Raw genomic sequence first — 26638 nt, forward strand, 5'->3', positions numbered from 1 at the left:
TTTTTACTTTGCATTTGACTGTAACCTCCCACTCCATCCCATCATGAATAAAGTTCTCCCCTGTTCAGTGAGAGAGATTCAGTTAATGCAGATGCAGAGTGACACAAACATTCTATACTGGCTGAGGTTGCCATGAAGGACTCTCCTTCTTAACCTCTTTCCCTCACTGAGGTGGCAAGTTAAAGCATCACGAGTCATCTCTCTGTAAGGGGGGATTAGAACCACAGTCTGGTAAGACTATGGTGAGTTGATTTTACTGTGAGTAAATTTTGATAATTTATTAAGTCTCAATTATTGTTACACAAATTCTAATTTCATATTTGAGAATGTCAAATTTCTTCATTACAATGTGAGAATCATAGGTTAATAATATTTTTAAAAGTTTGTTTCATATTTGTTTTGTTAATTTTGTATGTTGCAATTTTCAATTTGCTACTATGAAAGGATTTAAAATAAACGGTAATCATTTTACTTCCAGATTGAAGAATTAAAACCTGGCCGATGTGTGAAGTGCACTGCTTTCTCTGTTTGATGGCATCATTAATGCTCCTGATTCCTGATAGCTGGCATTAGAATTCAATTTAATATTGGAAAAGTTGCAATTGGGACGACATATTGCTGGTCTTTTGTGAGCAGCTTTCTTTAAGGTCAGTGTAATCACCTTCCCACTGACTACAACATCTGGGCCAATGTAATTTGTTTGTTGAATATAACTTCCTTTCACAGTTGTAGCAAAATTTCATGGGTAATTATTGAATTTGTGCATTTTGGTTGCAGGAAAAAATGGAAGATCTTCAACTCGACCCTCCAGTTACTGATACGATAACATTCAACATTAATGAGGAGGTTAACAATGAGGAGCATGTGAACACAATGCTGCAAGAATCTCAAACTCAGCAACAGCAATTGCTGTTTGGAACAGAAAATATTGATCTAGGTCCAGATGCGTACATTTCTGAACCAACAAGCAAAATATCTGATCCATGTTCAGTGAATCTCATGGATAAGCTTAATGATCAGATGATGGAGAGTGTAATAATATCTGATTCACCTAGTAATAGTGAGGGTGATGCAGGTGATCTAGCAATCCTGCATGACTGTGAAGAGGCTTTAGAGATGGGATGTGGTGATGTTCAGACAATGGATTCGGAGAATAAAGATTGTAAAGAGTCTTCTGGTGAAGACAGTGAACTCTCACCTTCCGACGTACATGATGTTGATGATCGGTCTCCAACACAAGATGCCAAGTCTACCCCGCAAAATCTGGAACTAGCAATCGAGTCAGAAGGAGAGTACCAAGCAACAGGTCAAAGCCATGAAAATGGGTCTGAAAGTCTAGTTGATTCAGAATTGCAGGAGAAGCAGACCCTAGTACCAGTTACCACCCAATTGTCCAAGGATGAGCATCTGCCGGTGTGCACCATTTTTAGCCAGGACAATCAGTCTAAATCCCAGGTTCGAGCTCCTTTGAAAGCAGATGGTTATGAATCTCAGATGGTGAAGTCTCCTAGCTTTGGGACAATTATTGAAACTCCCAGTAAACCAGCATTATTTGGAGTACACCCTAGTCCAAGCCTCAGCAAATTTTTTACAGATGATGCCAGTTCAAGTTCGTCAGCAGCAGAATTTTTTGACTCTTTTACTTCGACTTCTTTCATTTCTGTTAGTAATCCGAATGCTAGTGCTTCAGTACCTGACAGACTGTCATCGCTTTCTTCTTCGGGAATAGCTGATGAACACAATGGTACAAGTCAATCTTTTATCATAGGAAGTGATGTCCCACCTTCTTCAGCCTCATCTATGGAAATATCTCTGTCACCTAAGCCTTTTACCCAGCTCCAAGCAGCATTTGCAGGAAGTGATGATCCCTTTGCAACAGCATTGAATATGAGTGAGATAGACAGGCGATATGATGCTTGGCTTCCTTCATCGGAGACTAGGAAGATTCTCATTTCTGTTGCTACCCAGCAGTACAGCACAGTATTTATCGACAAGGAGAAATTAACCATGCCAGGTCTGAAGTTTGACAATGTGCAAGTAAGTCAGTTTTTGTTTACACCCTACAATGCAATAGTTGCATTCCAGCAAAACCTTGCTTAATAGAAAATCACTTAATATTAACAATGGGATCTATTGGAAAAGTGGAATTAGTGGCAGACCAGCATAAAATATCACTCACGATTGTTCAAAAATTATCCAAAAGTTGAACACAAAGTATAGCACAGCCTGAATGAAGGTTGAAATCATATTTGTTAATGAAACAAAAGTAAACTTAACACAGTACATTTAAAAGATGTAAGAGTTGCTCTCTGTACAGTATCTCTCAAAACTGGTCTGCCGACAGCTGACATTGCGCATGCACAGATCAGTAAGAAGACAGGCGCTGACATCGCGCATGCGTAGATTGGCACGAAGACTGTCTTTGACAGCACATGTGCGGATCGACACACAGACTGGTGCTGCCATCTCGCATGTGCAGATTGGCTTGAGGACTTGTGCTGATATCACTGAACCGCAGAATGGCTCAGACATCTGTCCGGACATTCGCAGAATGGCACAAAGTGGAACAGTGCGGAGATTTTGATGCAGACGTCAATGCATGTGCAGAACCAAGTGCGCAAATCAATTCCCACTGGAACTGCGCTATTGCCACAGGAGATGAGCATTCTCAAAAATACCTTTCCCTCATTCTTCAGTGATGTTACAGCCAAATTGCACTGCCAAAACACATGATACCCTAGGAACTACCTGTACCACACTCAATGTGTTCCAGACTAGCATTTTATTGGGGAAAAATGAATTATTTGAAGGTAAATGCTATGCTGTGCTTAAAAGACATTCTAAAATAAAACAATCTGCTGTTCTTTTGTTTCTTCTAATTCAGTTTGCTGCTTTTCAGAATTCGATACTTAAATCTGCATGCAGAATGTTGTCTTTGCCTTCCTTGTCACTTGGCTAGCACAATGGAAGCTTTATTACATTTCTAAGAATTAATACATGACCTGTCGGGTGCATTGAGTCCTGCCAGACCCTAGCAACGGCTATAAATCAAAGGGATTAATTGATAGAAGTGTTTAAAATTGAGGATAGGAAAAGTAGATTGAAGTTCTGAAGTCATCATATTTAACTCAAAATCAGGTGGCTGATTCTTCTACAGAGACTTTGCCTTTTTTTTGTAGATCTAAAATTAGCTTGTTTCCAGTGACGGAGCGGCTTAGAGAATAAGGAACATTTATGGAGAGAAAGAAGAGTTAATATTTTGAGTCCAGTGATTCTTGTTCAAGGTTGGTATTAGCCAGGAAAGAGATGAGACAGGATGGGGAGAAAGGAGTGGGTGGACAGGTGGCAATGGAACCTAGGGAAATAGACTGTTAGTCAGACAAAGGGATGGATAATGGTAAGCCAAGGAAGCAGAAAAGTTGATAATGGGGACCATAAATAGATGAAAATGGATTGCTTATGCTGAAAGCAGCTTTTTGTCATGACAACTGGGATATGATGTTGTGGATAAAAAAACATGGAATGAGGTGTTCAGGTTCTAAAATTATTGAACACACCATTGAGTCTTGAAGGCTACATGGTTCCCAAGTGGAAAATGAGTTGCTATTCTTCCAACTTGTGCTGAGCCTTGCTGGAGCATTGTAACTGTCCTGAGACAGAAATGTTAGCTAGGGAACATAGTATTGGGTTGAAATAGCGAGCAACTGGAAGCTTGGTCATTTTTATGGGCAGAAAATAGGCATTCCACAAAGAGGTCACCCAGTCTTCTAAATTATCTTTTTTAAAAAAAAGCCAATGACCCTGTCTGTCTTAACTACTAAATTAATATATCAAACTTAGAATTGTGAATGCAAGATATCTACCTGAAAGGGTAGATTAGACCTTAAACTTGCCATCTGAAAATTATTATTACGCCATCAGCCTCACATAATATGTTCAGATTTGGAGAAGGATTGAACATAGCCTAATAAGCAGAGATGAACTTCTATGTTCATCTCTAAGCAGAGATGAAGAGCCACCAAGAATGTGAAACTGGCTGCAGCAACAAACAGCTGGTCCATTTAAGGATAAGCTTTTAAAGCCCATTGCAGATAATCAAGACTTGGCAGTAAAATTGAATAGTTTCTTCATCAATGTTCATACAGGAGGTAATTCTGAGTACAATTAGGTGAGGTTAAGTGATTCTGAATACATAGTTACAAAATAATATTTTACAGCGGACTTAAAACAGTTTAAATGTGTGGCTCAAAAATGGGAATGAATGAACTACAAAATCATGCAATTTAATTGCTCTACATCCATGGGAAACAACTGGAGTACATCATGTGTATTACATATAAATGAATATGTCGATTGCATATGCATTATGGGGAGATGTAAGAATGGGCTTATTACTTCCTAACACCATCTTGCTGAAATTGTTTTTGAAGTATGTTAGTGAGTGAGAGCAATCTGCAAGTTCCATTTCTTTAGGTTTCTTGAGAAAGCAGTAGTAAGTTTACACCTGAAGAAATACACCTCAAGTCATAGATGTACAAAATATCAGAGAATCTTGTAAGGCACAAGATTGGGAGCATATGGAACTTGATATGCTTGAGAAGTAGCCAGTGATCTGGGAAAAGAAAATTCTAATGCTCCTGCGTTCATAGCCGAGAAATGAAAGATATCACTGGCACTGATTGCAAAGCATTTTGCAGCCATAGTATAAATTGGATAAAATAACTGAATTCTGGAGGTGGGTTGAAAGTGATTGATTGCCATTGATGTCAAAGTAACAGTTAATGTGTCACTGGGGATTCCAACCAAAACTTAATTACAATGGCATGAGGAAAAAAAAATCTCTCTCCTCTGGTGGAGTCATACCTAACATATAGGTGGAGATCAATCAGGTTTTCCCAAGAATGTCACTGCAAGCGCTCTTCAGGATCATATCCTCAGCCCAACCATCTTCAGCAAGAACCTTCCCTCCATCTTAATATTAGAAATGGGAAGGTTCCCTTATGATTGCCCAGTGCTCAATACCTTTTACAACTCCTCAGATACGGGGCAGTTTGTGCATGAATGTTGTGCAAGAACCTGGACGGCATCCAGGCTAGGGCTGAGTATATGTGGCAAAGGGTATGCAGTGATTAATTCCAAAAGAGCATCTCACCCTCTTGATGGCATTCAGTTGCATTTCTATAGCTGAATCCCTGACTATTAATCTTGGGTTTACCATTGACCAGAAACTGAACTGAAACAACCACATAAATTCTGTGGGTACAACTACTACCCAGGGGCTGGAAATCTGTGGCAGACAACTCGTCCCCTGACTCCCTAAAACCTGCCCTCCATCAACAAAGTACAAATCTGCAGTGTCCTGTAATACACTCTACTTGTTTGGATCAGGGCAACTTTTTTGACACTCAACATAATCAGGATCAATACATCTATCTATCCCCTTTGTTAATTCCTTCCACCATTACATAGTATGCCATCAACAAGTCAACCGTTCATTGTTTATCATTATGCCAACATTCTGTCAGTCACTGGATCAAATCCACAACCGCACATTGAGTGTACTTACACCACAAAGACTGCTTTGGTTTGGAAAACAGCTCACCATCACTTTCTTGAAGACATTTGGGGTTGGAAAACAAATGCTGACCTCTTAGCCAATGATGGTCACGTTCCATGGATGATTGAAAAGCAATATTACAGACACGATCATGTTCAAGTTCATTTTTTGATTAAATGTAGTTACACAGAATTATAATAAAAATATTGCAGGTGTAATTCATTATACATCTTGAAGTTAGGTATTTTGTTGTTTTTGTTATTTGAATTTTATTATTATTAAGGCAGGTGGCAATTTGAAAATCCAATGTTATTTGAGGCTGAGGAAATGCGTGGCTGGCATTTATTACTCCTGGCATTATGACAAATTTATATGGGTAGTTTGTCTCAAGTATTGACATGGAATTTATAACAAAGGAAATGTATCTAGTGTAATATTCTTATTATCATTGTTACAGTTTATGAATCATTCTTACATATTTGCTCAAGTTAAATGTAAATGCGCAGAAATTATTCAATATCAAATTTTTAAAAAAGACTTGTTTTCCTCCATTCCCAATAGCATGTGTAATTCAAAGTTCCAGGACAGACTTAAGATAACTTTTTAAAAGCGGCTTTGTCTGGCACAAATAACTGGTTAATCAGTTGCGTCAATGCCTTCTGATCCTTTCAGGGTGATGCAGTCAAAGAAGTAATGCTGCGGTTTTTGGGAGAGCAGGCTGCAACAAAGAGACAAGCTTTGACTGCAAGTGCTGTGGAGCAATCTTTTGTGGGACTCAAGCAATTAATAGTAAGTAAAGGACTCTATTTAAAATTTTATCGTGGAAGGTAACGTGCTTTTAGGTATTCCACTTTGATATTGCATTGGATGACTTGTTACTTGAGATTGTATAGAAGAGGAAGGAATCCTTTGTTATTTTTGTCTTAAGTTCTTAATAACGTATAGCATTGTCCTTATTGGCTTATCTATTCCTTATCCTGAAGGATTTTTCTGTTAGGAAAACATATTGTATACTTTGTAGGATGCTTTATCTGATTGGCAAGATTTGACAATTGGAGTTAAGTGGGGGCTTTAACTTTTGACATTTGATACAAATACTTTGATGAAGTGAAGGCATATCTTAATGTCCTCTGTGAATTTAGCTAAGTAGGCAAGTACATTGTGAAGAAAACTTGAAGTCTGCAAATAGTTATAGTTTGAGAGAGTGGGCAAAAATCTGGTAGGTAAAACATAATGCTGTAAAATGTGCAGTTCTCTCTGGCAGAGTTTAAGTAAATAGAAGTCATACAATACCAGCTTAGGGATGGTATGGTGACTCAGCAGTTAGCACTGCTGCCTCACAGAGCCAGGGACCCGGGTTCAATTCCCGCCTCAGGCAACTGCCTGTGTGGAGTTTGCACATTCTCCCCATGCCTGTGTGGGTTTCCTCCGGGTGCTCCGGTTTCCTCCCACAGTCCAAAAATTTGCAGGTTAGGTGAATTGGCCATGCTAAATTGCCCGCAGTGTTAGGTGCATTAGTCAGGGGTAAACGTAGGGGATTGGGTCTGAGTGGGTTGCTCTTCAGAGAGTTGGTGTGGACTTGGGCTGCAGGGCCTGTTTCCCCACCGTAGGGAATCTAATCTAATCAATACCAGATTAAGGTCCAATAGGTTTATTTGAAATCAAAGCTTATGATTTGAGATGAACCTGGAGTGTAACCTGGTATGGTGTGACTTCTGACTTAGTCTACCCCAGTCCAATGCTGGCACCTCCACATCATAATTAAATAGTGAATAACTGCAGAATTCTGATGTGCAGAGGAATTTTGGTGTTCTGGTGTGTGTATGTTACAAAATGTTAGTGTGTACTTACACCATGTAATTAAGAAGACTAATAGGATGCTATACAGTATTATGGGAAAAATTGAACATAAACATAAAGTTGTTATGCTCTAATTATACATGGCATTGCTGAGATCACATCTCAAGTACGGTACTGGGTCTAGCTTTGGCCTCCATATTTAAAGCAGGATGTAACATCAGCGGTGGTAGTTCTGAGGTTTGCTATATTGTTACTTTGAATGTGTAGGTTGAGTTGTCAGGACAGCTGAACTCGTTTCCACTGACGTTCAAAAGACTTGTTTGAAATATGTAAGATATTGAATGGTCTTGGCAAAGGGCACAGGAAAATGATATTACCCTTTGTCTGGAGCTAGGGGTCATTGTTTTAAATGAAGAGGGATTTGGGGATGGGGCGGGGGGAGGGGTTGGTGGGTGGGGATATGATGACCTTTCTTTGAGAATTGTGTTATGACATGGCGGTGAACCCCTCTGTTAATTAAACCAAGCGTGCAGAAGAGCTCATCTTGTCTCGTAATCTGTTAAAATATGAGTGACAGAAAACTCCCAAATTCCACTATTTAAAAGAAAATAATGTCAATTTAGATTAGATTACTTACAGTGCGGAAACAGGCCCTTTAGCCCAACAAGTCCACACCGACCCTCCGAAGAGCAAACCACCCAGACCCATTCCTCTACATTTACCCCTTCACCTAACACTACGGGCAATTTAACATGGCCAATTCACCTAACTTGCACATTTTTGGACTGTGGGAGGAAACCAGAGCATCCGGAGGAAACCCACGCAGGCACAGGGAGAATGTGCAAACTCCACACAGACAGTTGCCTGAGGCGGGAATTGAACCCAGGTCTCTGGCTTTGAGGCAGCAGTGCTAACCACTGAGCCACCATACTGCCCCTAACTTAACTCTAACAGTGAACATTAAACAACAACTATTCACAACTCTCAGCCCCCCTTCTCATTATCTGCCTCCAACTCGATTACAAAATGCTGTTCCAATCAGACCCTCATTAAAATTACATCAACTTCATTTCAATACCACACAGTGGCTGTTGTCTTCGATGTCTATCTTCTTCCGGCTGAAGATCTTCCTTTCTTCTTACAAATGAAACACGTTCACAGTAAAAATGCCTTTGATAGGGAGTGTTTTCTAATTTCTTGGGTTTCTCTCAATGGCAGTTGCTCTGTCTCCAGTTTTCAAATGTCCACATTTTAAATCCCCAACGTTGGATCGTCTCATTTATTTATTGGTTTGCCAATGTCAAACCAATCACAGTTGGGTTTTAGTATTGCTGGGGCATAATTTAAATTGGTTGAATTCGAGTTGTTGTCAATACACCGGCCAAAACTCTGGTATCCATTTCACAACCAAGTGTAGATTTTCAATTTTCCACTACACTCTGAGACTGCCCTCTAGTCATATACACAGGTGCTTGTAATCTCTCAGTTCAGAACAGCATTCTCTCTGTCTTAAAGGTGCAATGCACGCCTTCAACTTCATAACAATTGTGACACTTTGGAACTTTGTCCATCAGTTGGCAGTGGAAATGAAGGTTAACTAGGGTGGGTGAGAATGTGGAATTCAAATAGCCCATTGTGTTTTAGTATGGATAGAGGATTGGCTAACTAGCCGAAGGCAGAGTTGGGATCAGGGTGGCATTTTCAGGGTTACAGTGATCAGTGTTAGCACCTCAATATATATAGATATATTTATGACTTGAATAAAAATGAAAGTACTTTAGCTAAGTTTGTGAATGACACAGAATTAGGCGGGAAGGCAAATGGTAAGGATGATACCTAAGAGTTGCAGCAAAATATAGACCAATGGGCAAAGACATCAAATATAATGTAGGAAAATGTGAAGTTATGCAGTTTAACAGGAAAAACAGAGGAACTGAATTCTCTTCAAAAGGAAAAGCACTGCAGAAAGTTACAAAACAGAGAAATTTGGGAATCCTGGTGCATAAATCACAAAAAAAACTAGCATATAACTTTGGCCAGTAATAGGGAAAGCAACTGGGATTTTGACTTCCATTTCCAAGGAATTGGAGTATAAAATTGTGGAAGTCTTGCTAAAAATTATGCAAGGCATTGTTCAGACGACAGCCGGAATGCTATGAATAGTTTTTGCTCTTATCTGAGGTAAGATATACTGATGTTGGAGACAGTCCAAAGCAGATTCACTAGATCGATCCCATGTGAGGAGAGTTTAAGTTCGTTTGGGTCTGTGGAGATAAAGAATCAGAGGTGACCTAATTGTAATATGAAAAAGTTTGGTGGCATGGCAGGGTAGATGTGCTGTGGAGTGTTACTTTTCCTTTGTGAGGGAGTCAGGGACCAGAGAGCATAATCTGAGGAAGGGAATCAGCCATTTAAGGATGAATTACTTCTGTGGATAGTGAATCTGTGGCATTCTTTATTGTAGGGGGCTGTTGACATTGGATCGTTAAATATCGTTATGCCTGAGGTTGACAGATTTTTAATCAGTATGAGAATTGAGGGTTACAGCAGAAAGACAAAAGCAGTGTTATAGATCATCAGATCAGCCATATTCTTGTTGAATAATGCGACCAACTGTTTAGGCTGAACGGCTCACTTCTGCCCCTACATCCTATGGTCTAACACAAACCAATCAGCCATGGTCTAAGTGAATGGCAAGGGTGGCTCAAGATGTCAAATGGCCTCCCTTTTCCGTGTCATTTGTTTGTATATCTGTGCTCTGTTCAATTTTTCTGGCTGAATTAAAACAGATTTTTCCTTACCTAGGACTCTGACATTTCTGACTGACATTTAAGTTAGTTTGTGTTTTACTCTATTGGATAACTTGCACATTTATCCCAACAAAAACCTTCAATTTTTCTTAACAGTAACCTTTGTGTAAGGCAGAATTCACTGCTGTGATATGTACCCCTGATGGCAATATTCTGATTAGATGGTGATTTTGGGATACTTTTCTTTCTATATTAACAGAATACAAAAAACTGGAGAGCTGCAGTTGATCTTTGTGGAAGATTACTCACAGCACATGGTCAAGGCTATGGCAAAAGTGGTCAGCCAACTAACCACACTACAGATTCTGTGCAGGTCAGATCATGTTTCTTTTCAGAAAGAAAAGTGGTATGGATTCCTGAAACACAACCAGCTTTCTTTTTTGTATTTAAATTAGTTATACCAATAAATTTGCGAACAAACAATTGTTTGCTTGTATAGAACTTGAATATTTCTGAGAGACCAACATATTGTTGATTCTTTTCACCTTGCACTCATCAGGACAGTTGCAGGAATGCCAAATTTAAAAAGTGGATAACAGTTATTCTGCAGAAGAGCCAATCTTAATGGTTATCTTGATGAGTATTCGATGGTCTTTTCTAATGTAAAACGAACAATGACAGATGCTGGAAATCTGAAACAAAAACTCTGAAATCATTGCAGAAACTCGGGAGGTCTGGTGGCACTTGGAGAGAAAACAGTTAACATTAACAAAGAATATATTCTGAAGAAGAGTAACTGGACACTAAATAATAACTGTTATTATTGTAATGTTGCCAAATGCTGTCAGACCTCCTGAATTTCTCCAGAAATTTCTGTTTTGGCTCGTCTGTCTTCTTTGACTGAGGTTCTCCTTTCTTCATAGTCAGCTGACCAAAGACATTTCACGTTATCAAGTTGCAAGTTCATTTTACCTTGAGCAGTTTTTAAAGATGCGTGTACTGTATTGATATGGTACTGTTGAATCATGTACATCATGTTGTACATCATGTTGAATTGAGGAGAAAATTGAAATGCGAAGGAAGCATGAATACAACGTTTTACTAACTGATTCAGTGCACTAAATCATGTCACTGAGGAAGCAAGAGAAGAAGTTTTACATCACACTTTTCTTTCCTCTAATTCGAATTCTCAATCCTGGAGCATAGTGTCCTGGCTCTTGACCCAACTTTAATTTAATCAGTCCTCACATGCTTTATCCAGATAATGGCCCAAGCGTGCTCATGCGCTCGCTGTCTCTCTATTCCAAAACCTGGGCAAATATAGACACTCCAGCTGAAATTCAGTTTCATTAGACAGAATCCTTTGACAGTGTCTCTGGCTGGCACTTGTCCTGAGTCTGAATCTGATTTGCTGTCTACTTTAGACATTATCTTGTAAACCAGGCTATGCTAACATTTACATTACGTTAGTCTCATTTTACAATAATGCAATGGAGGTTCAGGAAAAATAACAGCTCGTGATTGTCAGTACTGAAGTAATTCAAATGTTCATTGAAATACGCTCAGGACATTTTGCTGTTAGTAATTTCATTCAAAATACAAAAGAAAAGAAATATTGATCCATATTTTCTGAAGAGCTGAATATGCATCAGATGTTGAGCAACACGCTTCATTTGGTAATTGATTCGTTCTGTATAAATAATATTGGGACCCATTTGGAATTCTCCGTCAAAGCATTGTTTCTATCATAAAAACAAGTCGCTTGACTTCAATTTTAAAAGAAAGGTAATAACCTGGCCTTAAGTTTGGAAACCTTAAAAACGCAGGATATTCCAATTTACATTTTACAAAAGTTACCTCCAGAAACAATTTGGAATAAAGGCAGCTGAATTGAGGGACAGCTTTGTGTGATTTGTTTGTGGAACTGCTGGAAGTAACTATATGTGTCTGCCTTTTAAATCTAGTCCAGAGTAAAACAGGGTTACATTATCAGATTTGTACAGGATTTCGTATTGTGCACTCCTGTTTGCCCGAGTTTAACAATATAAATGAACAATGCGAAAAGATATCATTAATAAATGTAAAACAAACAAGAGCAACTTATACAATTAATTGTACAATCCTGGGTAATGCTGTTAAATAGAGATCTAGGGATTCGGGTACATAGTTCTTTGAAAGTTGCATCACAGGAAGCCAGTGGTTAAGAAGGCAGTTTAGTGCACTTGCCTTTGTTGCTGAGACCACTAAAAATAGGAGGTTGTACAGATGTTGATGAGGCCAGTTTTGGAGTCCTGTGCACAGTTCTAGTCACCCTGCCATGGGAAGGATATTATTAAATTGGAGAGGAGTCAGAAAAGATTTACCACAATGTTGCCAGAACTGGAGGGTTTGAGTTATAATGGTAGGCTGGGGCCTTTATCACTGGAGCATAGGAGGTTGAGGTTGACCTTGTTGAAGTTTATATAATCATGAGGGGCATAGATAAAGTGAATAGCAAAGGTCTTTTCTCTAGGGTGGGTGGGTTCAAAATATGGGGCCATATTTTTAAGGTGAGAAGATTTAAAAGATTTAAAATGAACCTGAGGGGCAACTTCTTCACACAGGATGTTTTGTATGTGGAATGAACTGCCAGGTAAAGTGGTAGCAGCAGGTATGGTTAAACATTTAAGGAAGATTTGAATAGGAAAGGCTTGGAAGGGTATGGGCCAGGAAGTGGCAGGTAGGAACAATTTAGGTTGGGATTATATTTGGCGTGGATTGGTTGAACTGAAGGGTCTGTCTCCATGCTGGATGACTCTCTGACTCTGTTCCCAGTGGTGCAGTGGTCAATAGAAGAAATCATTTTGTCATCACTTCCAGTTACCCTTTGGGATCGTCTATTGCCAATTTCTTGATAGATTAACAATTGGCTATGTCCCGTCTGTTCAATGTTAACTGTAGCTATTAGATCGTTCTGTCGGGCTCACCATATAGTGTTGCTTAAACATTGCATGAGAAGGCTGAAGCTGAGGCCCTGTGCCTGAGTTAGGTCAGAAACTAAAATATAAGAAACACTTGCATTGCTTTCCATTACAATCCTACTGACTTTGAAGGAAATTTGTTTTTCTTTACTAACCCTTTTTCCATGAAAGAATAGCAAAGCTTACCTAAATGGCATAACATTTGATACCTCACTATTGTACATTGCTTAGAATTGTGCTTGCATTCTGGATTTGTTTGTTTTGAATAGTTGAAAATGAACATTTTAAGTACATATTTTCTTCTATATTTTCTTGTCATTTTTCTTTCTATTCCCATCTTTAGACAAATGCATTTTGCCTTTATCCAGAATAGTGAAATAGGTGGTGATATTTTCCAAAAGCTTACCCAATGGTAAGTCATCGACAATGCCAAGATCATTTGAAGCAAACCTGATGCTGCAGACTTGCAGGATAGGTTGCTCAACAGTAGAGACCCTGGTGACGTTCTTTTATTTCCCCCACCTTTGCTAATTCAGAAAGATTGAGATTAATTGTTTTGATCTAACTGTATCCAAGTTGATCATTTGACTCCGACATGGGATTCATTGCAAGATTTCTTTTGCATAGTTCAGTTGTTTATCAGATTAAATCTGTGCCATGATGATGCAATTAGCACTTTGGTACTGAATATGTGTTACATTTACACATACTTTCAACATTTTTATGATATTGCTTTATTAGTGCAAGCTCAATGACAGCAATATTTTTATTTTTACAGTTATGGTTTGTGAGACTAGCCTTGCTGATGAAGCTAAGCTTGTTCCAAAATGCTGAGACGGAATTTGAGCCATTTGGGGATCTCGACCAGCCAGACTTGTACTACGAGTACTATCCGCATGTATACCCAGGACGCAGAGGTTACATTTTATTACATTCAAAGTTAATGTCGTGTGTTTGGTTTATTCCAATGGTAGAAATCATTCATTAAATTACTAGTTTTCTTAATGTGGAAAAAATAGCCAATGCCAACTTTTCATATTTCCATTGATAATGCATTTATATCTTTAAAATTGCCTCAACAACTAAAAATATTGGCATGCATGCATTATGTTTAGAGTGCGTTTTGGAGAGAGAGAAGGATGGTGCAAAGGATTATTGAAGCTTTAAAGATTATTAAATCATTGTTAACTTTGCATGATGTAACAACTGGGAAAAGAACAATGCTTTTGAGAATTAAAAGCTAATATGGGGGGAGTAAGGTTCCTTGAATGTTCTTGCTACATTGTAAGTATGCACTATAGGCCATCTTTAACTACAGTAAAATTGTAGAAAGATGATGGAGAAGCAACTTTGCATGTACATTTCAGAAAGTTAGAAGTACAAGAAAGTAGTGTTGATGGATTAATACTAGTTCTGGCACAGGAAGTGGATATTTTGATCGCATTTGGGAATCAGTAATTACAGTATAGTAGGGCAGCACAGTGGCTCAGTGGTTAGCACTGTTGCCTCACAGAGCCAGAGACCCAGGTTCAATACCCGCCTCAGGTGACTGATTCCCCAAGACAATGTAGGTGTGGTCTGTCCTCACTTTGGGGTTGCCTTGCAAACGTATTCTGGCTCCGCCGTTTCCCCACACAATGTAGGTGTAGGCTTCAGTATCGGGGATGATCACACAAGCGAACCTGATTTGCTGCAGGATGACTATGAAAGTATCAACAGTAAAGATTAAGCCATCTGGCATTATACAATGGATGTTCTTGTTAACCTACTACCCTTGCCTCAAGGACCTCATTGTTTACTGCAAGTTCTTATCTGGTCAAAGTCATGATAGCTGAGCCTTTGTTACACAACGCAAAATGTAACTCTTTCTCTATCTGATCATACCTTACATACTTTCTCACCTGCATAGGCAGAAGGTAGTCAACACAGAGTTACAGAGCTGCTGTTCTCACTTACCGCTATCTCTAGATAGAGTCTTTCAGTATGAGTGAAAAATGCTTTCACACAGAAAGTAGCTGACCAAAGGCAGGGAGAAGAAACCTGGCTAATTGTGTGCCTTGGGTAGGGTGTGTATGTGCAAACGAGAATGCAGGGTCAGTGCAAGGACATAGGGAGACAGTGCAAATGGAAAACAAGGGTAGTGGGGGATTACCCTGGGAGGAAAGGCCATTTTCAAGGGGATTGTGCAATTAGATGGAGAGGTAACAACATTGGGAACATAATGCAAGAAAACAGGCCTTGAAATATGAAATAATATTTAAAGCAAATTACATGAAGTATAACAATGTGAGTTAAAGTACCTGAAAGGAACTTCCTAACAGGAACTGGATTAATACTTTTAAGGTAAAAATCATGGGTCCCCGGGGGAAGAGAGTCTTTTTCCATGCTCTGAACTTCAGTGATTGTGTTACTGTTGGATTTTCAATATTAAATCAATTAGCTGATTCAAGCGAGGAATATCAACTTAAAACGAAGTGCTGGAAATACTTAACAGACCAGGCAACATCTGTGGAAGAAGAAACACAGTTAATGTTTCAGCTTGATTAACTTTTTGACCACTTAAAGGTGTAATAGCTCTGAAGCAAGTAAGGAGGCAGGCAAGGGAGGAGTAAATAATAAGGAAGATCTGTGATCGAATAGAAAGCAAAACTGATTGATTGATTAAATATCAAATGTGATGATGCTGACAGACAAAAGGGAATGATAATGGGCTCCGATCAGTCAGAGGATTTAGAGGAGCGTGGCACGTTAATCGCTGAAACGCCCCCAGTCACTGCTGTGTGAAAAATAGGAATAGTGACCTCAACTTGTTAATACCCAGTACCGCGTGGTGGCCATATCAGAAATAGGAGAATAGACTGATTGAATGTATGGTGGAGAGATGGTGTAGAAAGGAGTGATTTAGCTTCTTAAGACATTGGGATTGATTCTGTAGAAGAAGAGATCTGTTCAAGTTGAATAGATTGCATCCCACTAGTGACTAGGCCCAATATCCTCTCGGGTGTTCATTTTTAATACTGTGGGAGAGGGTTTAAGTTAGAATGACGGAGGTAGGGGCATGATCACTGAATCAGAAGAGCCCAATTATTGAGGATAATCTATTGTGTATTTGTGATGTGGAAGGTGCTAATGATTAGAAATCATGAAAGATCTTGGAGGGAGAGCAGAGGTGCAGAAATCATTAACAAATCTAATCATATTGAGGAATGAAAGACTCTGACAAATTGTAGGAAAAATTGTTTTTCAATTTGGGGCCAAGGCAGAAGCAGAACTATTGGCGACCAATATACTGGAAAGGTGGATATGGGAGGGGTCCTGAGTAGGACTGACAAAATAAATGATGCACATATCCCACAAAATACAGAGCAAGCTGAAAGTGATTCAAAGTCCCTTTTATTTGTGGAATGCAAGTGAAGTAAAACCCAAATAAGAACAAAAACTAAAACAACTGTGGATGCTGTAAATCAGGAACAAAAACAAAAGTTGCTAGAAAAGCTCAGCAGGTCTGGCAGCATCTGTGAGGAGAAACCGGAGTTAATGTTTTGGGTCCTGTTCTGAGGGAGGGTCCCTGGACCCGAAACGTTGACTTTACTTGACTGAACTTTTTGTTCTAATTTGGAAAAGCTCAGGCGGTCTTGTAACATCCGTGAAGAAAGTTAACGTTCCCCAAATTGGAAAAACAAATTTTTCTCCAATCTAAGCTTGTATTCAAGGAGGAACCAGAGGTACTGTATGCCATCCTTGTGGTGGATGGACCTGATGTCCGCATCCATGATAGAAAGGAGATGGTTGGGAAGCTGAAAATTGTTAAAAGTGGCGAAGGATTTCTAAATAGTTGTGCATGTATGGAATGAGAGATTACACATGGTAAGATAAGGCAAGATGGGTGCTGAAACGTGGGTCTCAGCAGGTTGTTCTGTTATGGAATCTTGAAGAAGAGGCAGCTATATAAGGTAAAAACAATGACTGCAGATGCTGGAAACCAGAGTCTAGATTAGAGTGGTGCTGGAAAAGCACAGCAGTTCAGGCAACATCCAAGGAGCAGTAAAATCGACGTTTCGGGCAAAAGCCCTTCATCAGGAATATCAAGTGGATTCAAAGTTTGTAGGAGTGAGATGGGAATGTGTTGAGATGGAATTGGGAAGAGAAGACTACGGCAGGAATGAAGTAAGTGATGATCTGTCAGATGCTAGCTTAATGTTTTTGATGGGTTCACAAGCCAGGTGGAGATAAAGATGTTGAAGAGAGTTACCGTTTAGTCTCTGAGCACAGCTATAATGATGCCACCCATCAGCAAATGTAATGTCCGCATCAGAGTTAGACCTGAGAGAATGAAGCATGGGATGTTCAGAGGGAGATAAGTTAGAGTGGGTGAGGAAGAGCAAAGAAGTTGGGAACTGATGATGTGACATGTCAGTGAAAAGATCCAGAAGTAGTAAAAGTTAGGTGGAATGAGAATTTTGAAGACTGATAAAATGGGTCTGCTGTGTGAAAGAAAGACACCTATCCAAAGAAGTAGATGTGGAAGCAGAAGTGTGAGAAGAACCACTGTGCCACTCTTGAAATTCATTGGGGTAGGGAAATAGAGTGACACTGAGGCCTTTCTTGAAGACCATTCAAGATCAGGGAGAAGAAGGCTAAAGAGGGTGTTGAAAACCAGATGGTGGTATAATTGGGAGAACCAACGGTAGATGAAAGGCTAGAGGGGCATTTGAACTTCTAATTAGTGTATTTGTTATTTTCTCTCAAAGAATCTGTGGAATTCTCTTCCCAGAACACATGGAAGCAGGGTCATTGAATGTTTTTAAGTAAAGGTAGACAAAGTCTTAACTAAATAAGGGAGTCAAAGGATATAGCGGGTCAACAGGAAAGTGAAGTAGACGCCACAATCAGATCAGCTATGATTTTATTGAGTGGAAGAACAATGCTGAAGGTGCTGAGTGGCATCCCTTTACTTCTGATTCATATGTTCATATGTCAGAATTTGAAACTTATCTTTCTCAGATTTCAAAGATTGTTAAAATGGATAAAGGTGACAATGGATGGAATGGAACTGCAGATTAGGACAGCTCTGACATAGCGTGTCAGTGGTGCTGGAGAAAGAAGAAAGGAAGAATTGGGTTTATATAGTATCTTTCCCACCCTCAGGACTTTCTAAAGCATTGTACGGACAATGAAGTATTCTTCAAAATGTAGTTAATATAATAGAAAATCTGCAGCAGTCAATTTCTACATTGCTAGGTCTCACAAGCAACAACATGATAATTACCAGGTAATCTATTTTAGTCTTTTAATGATGTTAGCTGAGGGATGGATGTTGGCAAGTGTGGGTGGCAAGGAGAATCTTGACTGTTCTTCAAGATTATCCGATAAATCTATTATGTCCATCTTGGAGAACTAACAGACAAACCTTGGTTTAATGCATCTGAAGGATTACGCCTTTGATCATATAGCACTGTCCCTGTAATATACTGGAGATTTTTCTGTTCATGTCTGTGGAGTGGGGCTTGCCTTTTACCAGAGGGGTATGGGTTCAGGAGGCACTACTTGGACAGCATGTATATCTTGGTGTACAAATCCCAGGAAGTGTTAAGGGTGATTATTGTTGAATGCTGCATATCTTATAAATAAATTAATTGCTTAATCTACTTGTGTGAGTACATCCATCATGAGTCAACTAACACCCTTTATCTTGACTGAAATGGTGGTTTATTGTAGCAATATGATTAAGGTATGCCAATTGACCTAAATTAGCTGAGTTTTTTTTAAAATAGGCATTTTGTAGCACATTAGTGTGCCTACCTCCGTGCCAGGAGATCAGTTTCAAGTCCCACTTACTCCAGATGTGTGTCATAACATCTTTGAAATATCGATTGGAAAATTGTGCAGTGGTCGTGTCCCTACATCTGAGTCAGGAAATCTGTTGTGTACCAACTGCTGCAGAGATGTTTCATAACATCTGGTAAACTGGTGGACAGTACCTGTCTGGAAAGAAAAGCCAATACTTTTCAATTCAGTATAATTAGTTCTATTCACATGTATGTAAATGAATATGGTGAACAGTTTACAATTGCCAGATTACAGCACTTGGGTTCAAAAGTACTCAGGCACAGATATTTAAGATTAAGTTCTTAGGAAACAAAAAAGAATTAGAAAAGTAAAGAACTTTTTTTTAAAACCGAAAGAACTGCAGATGCTGTAAATCAAAGACAAAATTAGAAATTGCTCAATAAGTTCAGCAGGTCTGGCAGCATCTGTGGAGAGAAATCAGAGTTAATGTTTTGGGTTGAGTAAACCTTACTTTGAACTAATGATACCCAAGAAAATGTTGGTTTATATGTGGAAGGGAGGGGGGTAAGGAGAGAACGAGAGATGTGTTTTCCTTGCACCTCCCGCATATAAACTAACATTTTCCTAGGTACCATTGGTTCTAAGAAAGGGTTACTCAACCCAAAACATTAACTCTGACTTCTCTCCACAGATGCTACGTGACCAACAATTTATCCAGCAATTTATATTTTTGTCAAGAAAGAAATACTTACGACTACTGTAATCATCCTTAAAATAACTGCTTCTGAAAATGTGATGTCAAATGATGGTGTCATGGTAGCAAAGATTATTCTCAATAGGAGCGAGCGTAACAGGGTAGTTGTTATGGGGGACTTTAACTTCTCCAATATTGACTGGAAATACTATAGTTCAAGTAGTTTAAGTAAGTCAGTTTTTGTTCAAGTGTGTGCAAGAAGGTTTTCTGATGGTATGTAGACAGGCCAACTAGGAGCGATGCCATATTGGATTTGGTAATGGGGAAAGAACCCAACCGGATGTTAGATTTGGAGTAGTGACCACAATTCGGTTATGTTTACAATAGCACTGAGCAGGGATAGGTATATGCCACAGGGAAAGCGGTATAAGTGGGGGAAAAGGCAATTTTGATGTGATGAGGAAAGATTTAGGATGCATAGGATGGGGAAGGAAACTGCAAGGGATGACAAACTTGAAATATTGAGCTTATCAAGGAACATCTACTGCGATCCTTGATAAGTATATACCTATCAGGCAGGGAGGTAGTTGTCAAGAGAGGGAGCCATGGTTTACTAAAGAAGTTGAAGCTCTTGTCAAGAAGGGGAGAAAGGCTTATATGAGGATGAGGCATGAAGGCTCAGTTAGGGGGCTTAAGAGTTATAAGTTAGCCAGAAAAGATCTAAAGAGAGGGCTAAGAAGAGCCAGGAGGGGATATGAGAAGTTGTTGGGGGATAGAATGAAGGAAAACCCTAAGGCCTTTGATAGGTATATCAGGAATAAAAAAATGAGTAGAGTAAGATTCGGGCGAATCAAATATAGTAGTGGAAGGTTGTGTGTGGATTCTGAGGACATCGGGAAAGCGCTTAATGAATACTTTTCGTCAGTATTCACATTAGAAAAGGGCAATGTTAGTGAGAATACAGAGATATAGGCTACAAGATTAGATGAAATTGAAATTGACAAAGAGGAAGTTTTAGCAATTTTGGAAAATCTGAAAATAGAGAAGACCTGGGGCCAGATGGGATTTACCCTCTAATTCTCTGAAACCAGGGAGGAGATTGCAGAACTTTGGCTTTGATCTTTGTCATCCTTGTCAACAGGAATAGTGCCAGAAGACTGGAGGATAACAAATGTTGTTCCCTTGTTTAAGAAGGGGAGTCAGGACAACCCTTGTAATTATAGGCCAGTGATCCTTGCTTCGGTTGTAGGAAAGGTGTTGGAAAAAGTTGTAACAGATAGGATTTATGATCATCTGGAAAGGAATTGTCTGGTTAGGGATAGTCAAGAGTTTATGATGGGTAGGTTGTGTCTTATTGAGTTCTTCGAGAAGGTGACAAAACAGGTCGATGAAGGTAAGACAGTTGATGTGGTGTATATGGACTTCAGTAAGGCTATTGCACAAAATAAGGAATTTGGGGATTGAAAGTGATTTAGCAGTTTGGAACGGAAATTGGCTAACTGAAAGAAGACATGAGGAAGTGGTTGATGGGAAATGTTCATCCTGGAGCTTAGTTACCAATGGTGTGCTGCAAGGATCTGTTTTGGGGCCATTGCTGTTTGTCATTTTTATAAATGATGTGGAGGTGCGTTTAGAGAGATGGGTTAGTAAATTTGCAGATGGCAGTAAGATAGGTAGAGTTGTGGATAGTGCCGAAGGTTGTTGTGGGTGACAGAGGGATATAGATAAGACGCAGAGCTGTACTGAGAGTGATAAATGGAGTTTAATGTGGAACGTGTGAGGTAGTTCACTTCGGAAGAAATAACAGGAATGCAGAGTACTGGGCTAATGGTAAAATTCTTGACAGTGTAGATGAACAAAGAGATTTGTGTCTAGGTGCATAAGTCCCTGAAAGTTGCTCTCCAGGTTGATAGGATCGTTAAAAAGGCATATGGTATGTTGGAATTTATTGGTAGGAGAATTGAGTTTCAGAACCACAAGATCATGCTTCAGCTGTACAAGACACTGATAAAACCGTACCTGGAGTATTGTGTGCACTTCTGGTCACTGCATTGTAAGAAGGGTGTGGAATCTTTGGAAAAGGTTCAGAGATTTACTAGGATGTTGCCTGCTATGGAAGGAAAGGTCTTATGAGGAAAGGCTGAGGGAACTGAGGCTGTTTTCATTGGAGCAAAGAAGGTTGAGAGGTGACTTAATAGAGACGTGTAAGATAATCAGAGGGTTAGATAGGATGAACAGTGAGATTATTTTTCCTCGGATGGTGAAGGCTAACATGAGGGGACATGGCTTTACATTGAGGGGTGATAGATTTAGGACAGATATCAGGGGTAGTTTCTTTACTCAGAGTAGTAGGGGCGTGTAACAACATTGCTACAACAATAGACTTGCGGGCGTTAAGGGCATTTAAATGGGCATTGGGCAGACATATGGATTAAAATGGGAGGTGTAGGCATTAGATTAATTTTGCAGGTCATGACATAGATGGCCGAAGGGCCTGTTCTGCACTGTAATGTTCCATGTTCTATGTCCATAACTGAGGATACACCGGTGCCCTGCTCTAATTTTGGTTAAAGGTCCTTCACAATGTATTAACACTTAACGAAATGGTTCTTCAAATACTGGTGTGGGGATTGAAGATGCTGCTTTGACAATGAGGTTTTCCTCCTACCTGACAGGCATGGCATATTTTACAGTACTGCACATGTCCTTAAAGTCTGAGACAGGTAAAATGCTTGGTTATCGACATTTTAGTTTTTGTTTAATACTGCTGTAGGACCTTCATGTGATATTTGCAATATCTCCTTATGATGTGTGTGGTACCACACAGCAGTCATTAAAAGGTAAGTGAGATTTTTAATCCAATCAACGTCTGAAGCTCAGGTTCTAACCCTGGCTAGAATATCTGAGGTTTTTATTTTTAGTAATTCAAGTATTAGTCGAGAGGGCCACGGTAGAATATTGCCCATTTTTAAACAGTACTTTGGCAGAAATCATTGTCTCTTCTGTAACATTTCATAAACCACGAGGTGTATGTTTTTGTCGTTCAACCAAGAAAATTCAAGGCTCTTTGTCTCTTCGAAAAGAAAATATAGGATTGTCCTTTATCATATAAGGACAATTATTTGGGCATTTTAAAATGTTTTATTTATTCATAATCATGGTTCATATGGTACTACTTTACTATGAAAGGTGATAAACTTTGGAAAGAAAATCATTTTGGAGCAAAAAATGCTAGATGAATTCAGATGCTTAATCAGCAGTCTTCAACATCCGCGAGGAATAATGAGCTGTGACTATTTAATAGCTCCTTGCCAATTCCTATCTGATCGGTTTAATCCCATTTATTCTATGCCTTTAAAGAATGTCAGTGACTTCTCCAAAGGTGCAGGCCTTCTAAAATGCATGTGACGCGGCTACTCAATTAGGGAGGAAGAAAGAAATTTACATTGTGCCTTCCATTATATCATGACATCCCAAAGTGCTTTGCAGCCAATCAAATACTTTTGAAATGTCCTATAATGTTATCCCTAAAGAGATTTGAATTGTATTCCAATGTCTTTCCCACAATTTTGCAATGGTATTGAGATCAAAAGGATGTCTTTCAAATAATAGTTCCTCTTTGAAAAAGACATCTCAAAAGTTTTGTCAACCAATGATTTCAAGAAAATGAAAGAAACTCTTGTCTGGACAAGTGGAACAATATGAGACCTTGACATCATTGGGACAAAGTGGTTTGTTTGATTGACACTCCATCTTTATCATTCAACCTTCCACCTCTTTGCAATATGGCAGTAATGAGCACATCCATAAAATGTACAGCGGCAACTCATCAAAACCCCTTCAACAGCATCTTCCAAATATGAACCCTCAAGGGATGATGTTCTGACACAGCAGTGAGCCACTCTGTTAATGAAACTAAACACCCAGAAAAGCTCACCTCACCTCGTAATCTGTTAAAATGAGTGACAGAGAACTCCTATATTCTACAACTTTAAAAAAAAACACTCTAAAAATGAACATTAAGCAACAACTATTCACAACTCGGAGCCCCCCTTGCTCATTACTGCTTATTAACTGCCTCCAATTCTATCACTATATACTGTTCCAATAAAACCCTTATTAAAGTTAATTTCAAAACCACACAACACCTGTTGTCTTCGATATCTTTCTTCTTCTGTCTTTTACTGCAAATATGTTTCAATGTCTGGAGTCTCTCTTGATGGCAGTTGCTCTATCTGATTTTCAAAATGCCTTTTTTTTAATCCCCAACATCGCATCAACTCATTGGTTTGATGTTGGCAAAACAATAAAACAATAAATTCAAACTTGATTGGATTTTCATATTTTAGGGCATAATTTAAATTGGTTAAATTCAACTTGTTGTCAAAGCAACAACCAACTCGGAAATCTATTTCCCAGTCAAATGTTACATATTTTCAATTTTCCAATTTTCAGTATACTGAGATTGTTCTTATAAGCCCTCAGTGCAGAACAGCATTCACACTCTCTTAAAAGTACAATACACACCCTCTGTTTCATAACAATAATGACAGCATGAATATGAGAATACCACCATCTTTAAGATTCTGCTCCATGAAATACACCTTCCTGACTTGGAGTATAACCTGTTTAAGACAATGTAATTTTTAACATATATCTTTTACCTTATTCTCACCACCTATCTCTGAGCAGATAGTGACTTTTTCTGTCTTTTTAAGAGTGGCAGTATACTTCCTCAAATTCCTCAGTTAAATTGTCTTTGTAACGGCTGGAACAACAGTTCAAAGGTAACAAGAGAAAGGATTATTTCATACACACTTGTACAGGCCAGACTTTGTTTTCCCTTTATTTGCAGTATGGAGGTAGGGATTTGCTACTGCCAGTCAGTATGTAGCAATCTTTACCATCAACCAGCTGGTATTTCAAAATTGAATGGTTAAAAGGTGTTTTTGTTCTGTATTTGGCAGGGGGGAGGAGAAATAATCAATTACCATCGAGACAGAAGCTTTCATGACAGATAAGCAACTATCTATAGCCCATCCCAGATGGTTAAGCGGAAAGTCATGAATGCATTATTAGATTAGATTAGATTAGATTAGATTACTTACAGTGTGGAAACAGGCCCTTCGGCCCAACAAGTCCACACCGACCCGCCGAAGCGCAACCCACCCATACCCCTACCCATACATATACCCCTTACCTAACACTATGGGCAATTTAGCATGGCCAATTCACCTGACCCGCACATCTTTGGACTGTGGGAGGAAACCGGAGCACCCGGAGGAAACCCACGCAGACACGGGGAGAACGTGCAAACTCCACACAGTCAGTCGCCTGAGGTGGGAATTGAACCCAGGTCCCTGGCGCTGTGAGGCAGCAGTGCTAACCACTGTGCCACCGTGCCGCCAAATTATCTTATAGGATAGATGTAAGGTGCAATTCTTTTGTAAGGAGTTTTATGTATTCAATGTCTTTGGCAAACTGTTACAATTGTTAACTTTCCAGGCCCATCAAGGCACATGGTTAAAATGTAATAAAGGGTGATTTACTGTAGTCGTGCTGTGCAATCTCAATGTTCAGTACTCTTGTGATGATAGGTCATTTGACTAGAACTGAAAAGAACAATATTTCACAATCAGCAGGAAAATGTACAAATAAGTGTGTAACTTAAAAGTAACAGATTATCTGATTGTTCTTTCATTAACACTGTCATCAATTATTAGAATTGATTTGTATCTGCTGCCAACTACCAGACCTCTTAGTCTTTGTAGAGGCCAATCAACAAAATAAATCGCTTTATGTCCCATCAAATTTGTAAAGCTAATTACTGTAAGGAACAGTTGACTTCTGAGCTGCTATGTTTTCCCTGACTGCTCCCCCCACCAATAATCTAGGGTCATGAGAAAAATTGCATGCATGCATGCCCAGCCACGTACTGGAATTCAGGAGCTGCCCTATTCATGTACTTTATTGTACATCAGAAACCTCTTTCCCATACTTTGTATATTTTGATAGAAATATGTAGATGGGAAAAATGTAATGTTCTTGAGTTCATCAAAGGAATTTTGAAATAAAATTTTTCCTGTCAAATAAAAGGTTCAAATTATTTTCTTCATTCTATTGTAGAGACTTGTTTTGGTACTTGAAGAACTTCACCACTACTGATGTTCAACACAAAAAGCTCAATCTCCTGTCAGGAGGGTACTCTCCTTTCTCGGCATGGATGCATCAGGGTGCTCATGTAATTAATTCTATCATGGGCTGTGCTTTCATCTTTATTTAAGTGATTAGTTCTTGAGCCAAAATAATCATAATCTGAATTGTATTTAAGTGTCCCAGTTTAGAATTAAGTTTTGGCCATTCCCATTTGGTGTTACAAACTTGTCAGTTGTTTTGAGACACTTGAGATGTTTACACCTTATGCAGAAGAAAGTGGCAAGTAAAAATAATGCAAACATTCACTCCAAGTTGGGACTGTTTTGTCCCAAGAAACTTTGGATGAGCTTTCTGTTATTCTATGAACTGTAATAACGAACAATTAAAGAGTACTGTAACTATCTATTTAAAATAACTTAAATCCAGTCTGAAACCGCAACTGTAGGGTATCAAGAGTGAACTATTTCTTGATGCAACTGAATAATTGCAGAAAAGAGACTGTGCAAACTGAGTGGAAGTCTGTGCTAAACACCAGATGATAGGTTTTGAAAATTTAGTAGCTAATGTAATTTTGCAGGAGATGGCCATTTTCCTATAGGAATAACATAAAAGTAATGTCTAAACACTTCATCATTGCCATTATATCGATTCGTTATGTTTTGACACCAAAAACAAAGCTAGCACCAAATATCAACATCTGGTAGATAGTTTCTGCCTGATTTGATCTTAAAGCACTTAATGTTAGTGTGATAGTACCACTGTGCGTTTTCTCCTCCATTGGAAGAGGAGTATTTCAGGGAACAGGTGCAGAAATGAGAAGGTTCAGCTCTTAGTAACATTTGTCATCTTTGTGCTGTTCTTTCTCTTTCTCACCCATATGCTGTCACTATTTCTTCCTTTTACTTCTCTCCTTTCCTCCCCCCATTCTACC

General features: G+C 39.0%; 1 protein-coding gene across 1 annotated transcript in view; it reads left to right on the top strand.

Annotated features, from left to right (window-relative positions):
• The window catches only part of trappc12 (trafficking protein particle complex subunit 12), a 68245-nt gene that overhangs the window by 6715 nt on the left and 34892 nt on the right, over window positions 1–26638 (top strand). The window contains exons 2-6 of the mRNA XM_060853145.1: window positions 479–647; window positions 778–2037; window positions 6230–6346; window positions 10367–10480; window positions 13846–13984. Of these exons, the coding sequence (XP_060709128.1) occupies window positions 784–2037; window positions 6230–6346; window positions 10367–10480; window positions 13846–13984 (1624 nt within the window). The 5' untranslated portion in view covers window positions 479–647; window positions 778–783. The remainder of the gene's footprint in view (window positions 1–478; window positions 648–777; window positions 2038–6229; window positions 6347–10366; window positions 10481–13845; window positions 13985–26638) is intronic.

This window comes from Hemiscyllium ocellatum, chromosome 3, assembly GCF_020745735.1.
Source record: "Hemiscyllium ocellatum isolate sHemOce1 chromosome 3, sHemOce1.pat.X.cur, whole genome shotgun sequence".
NCBI lineage: Eukaryota > Metazoa > Chordata > Chondrichthyes > Orectolobiformes > Hemiscylliidae > Hemiscyllium > Hemiscyllium ocellatum.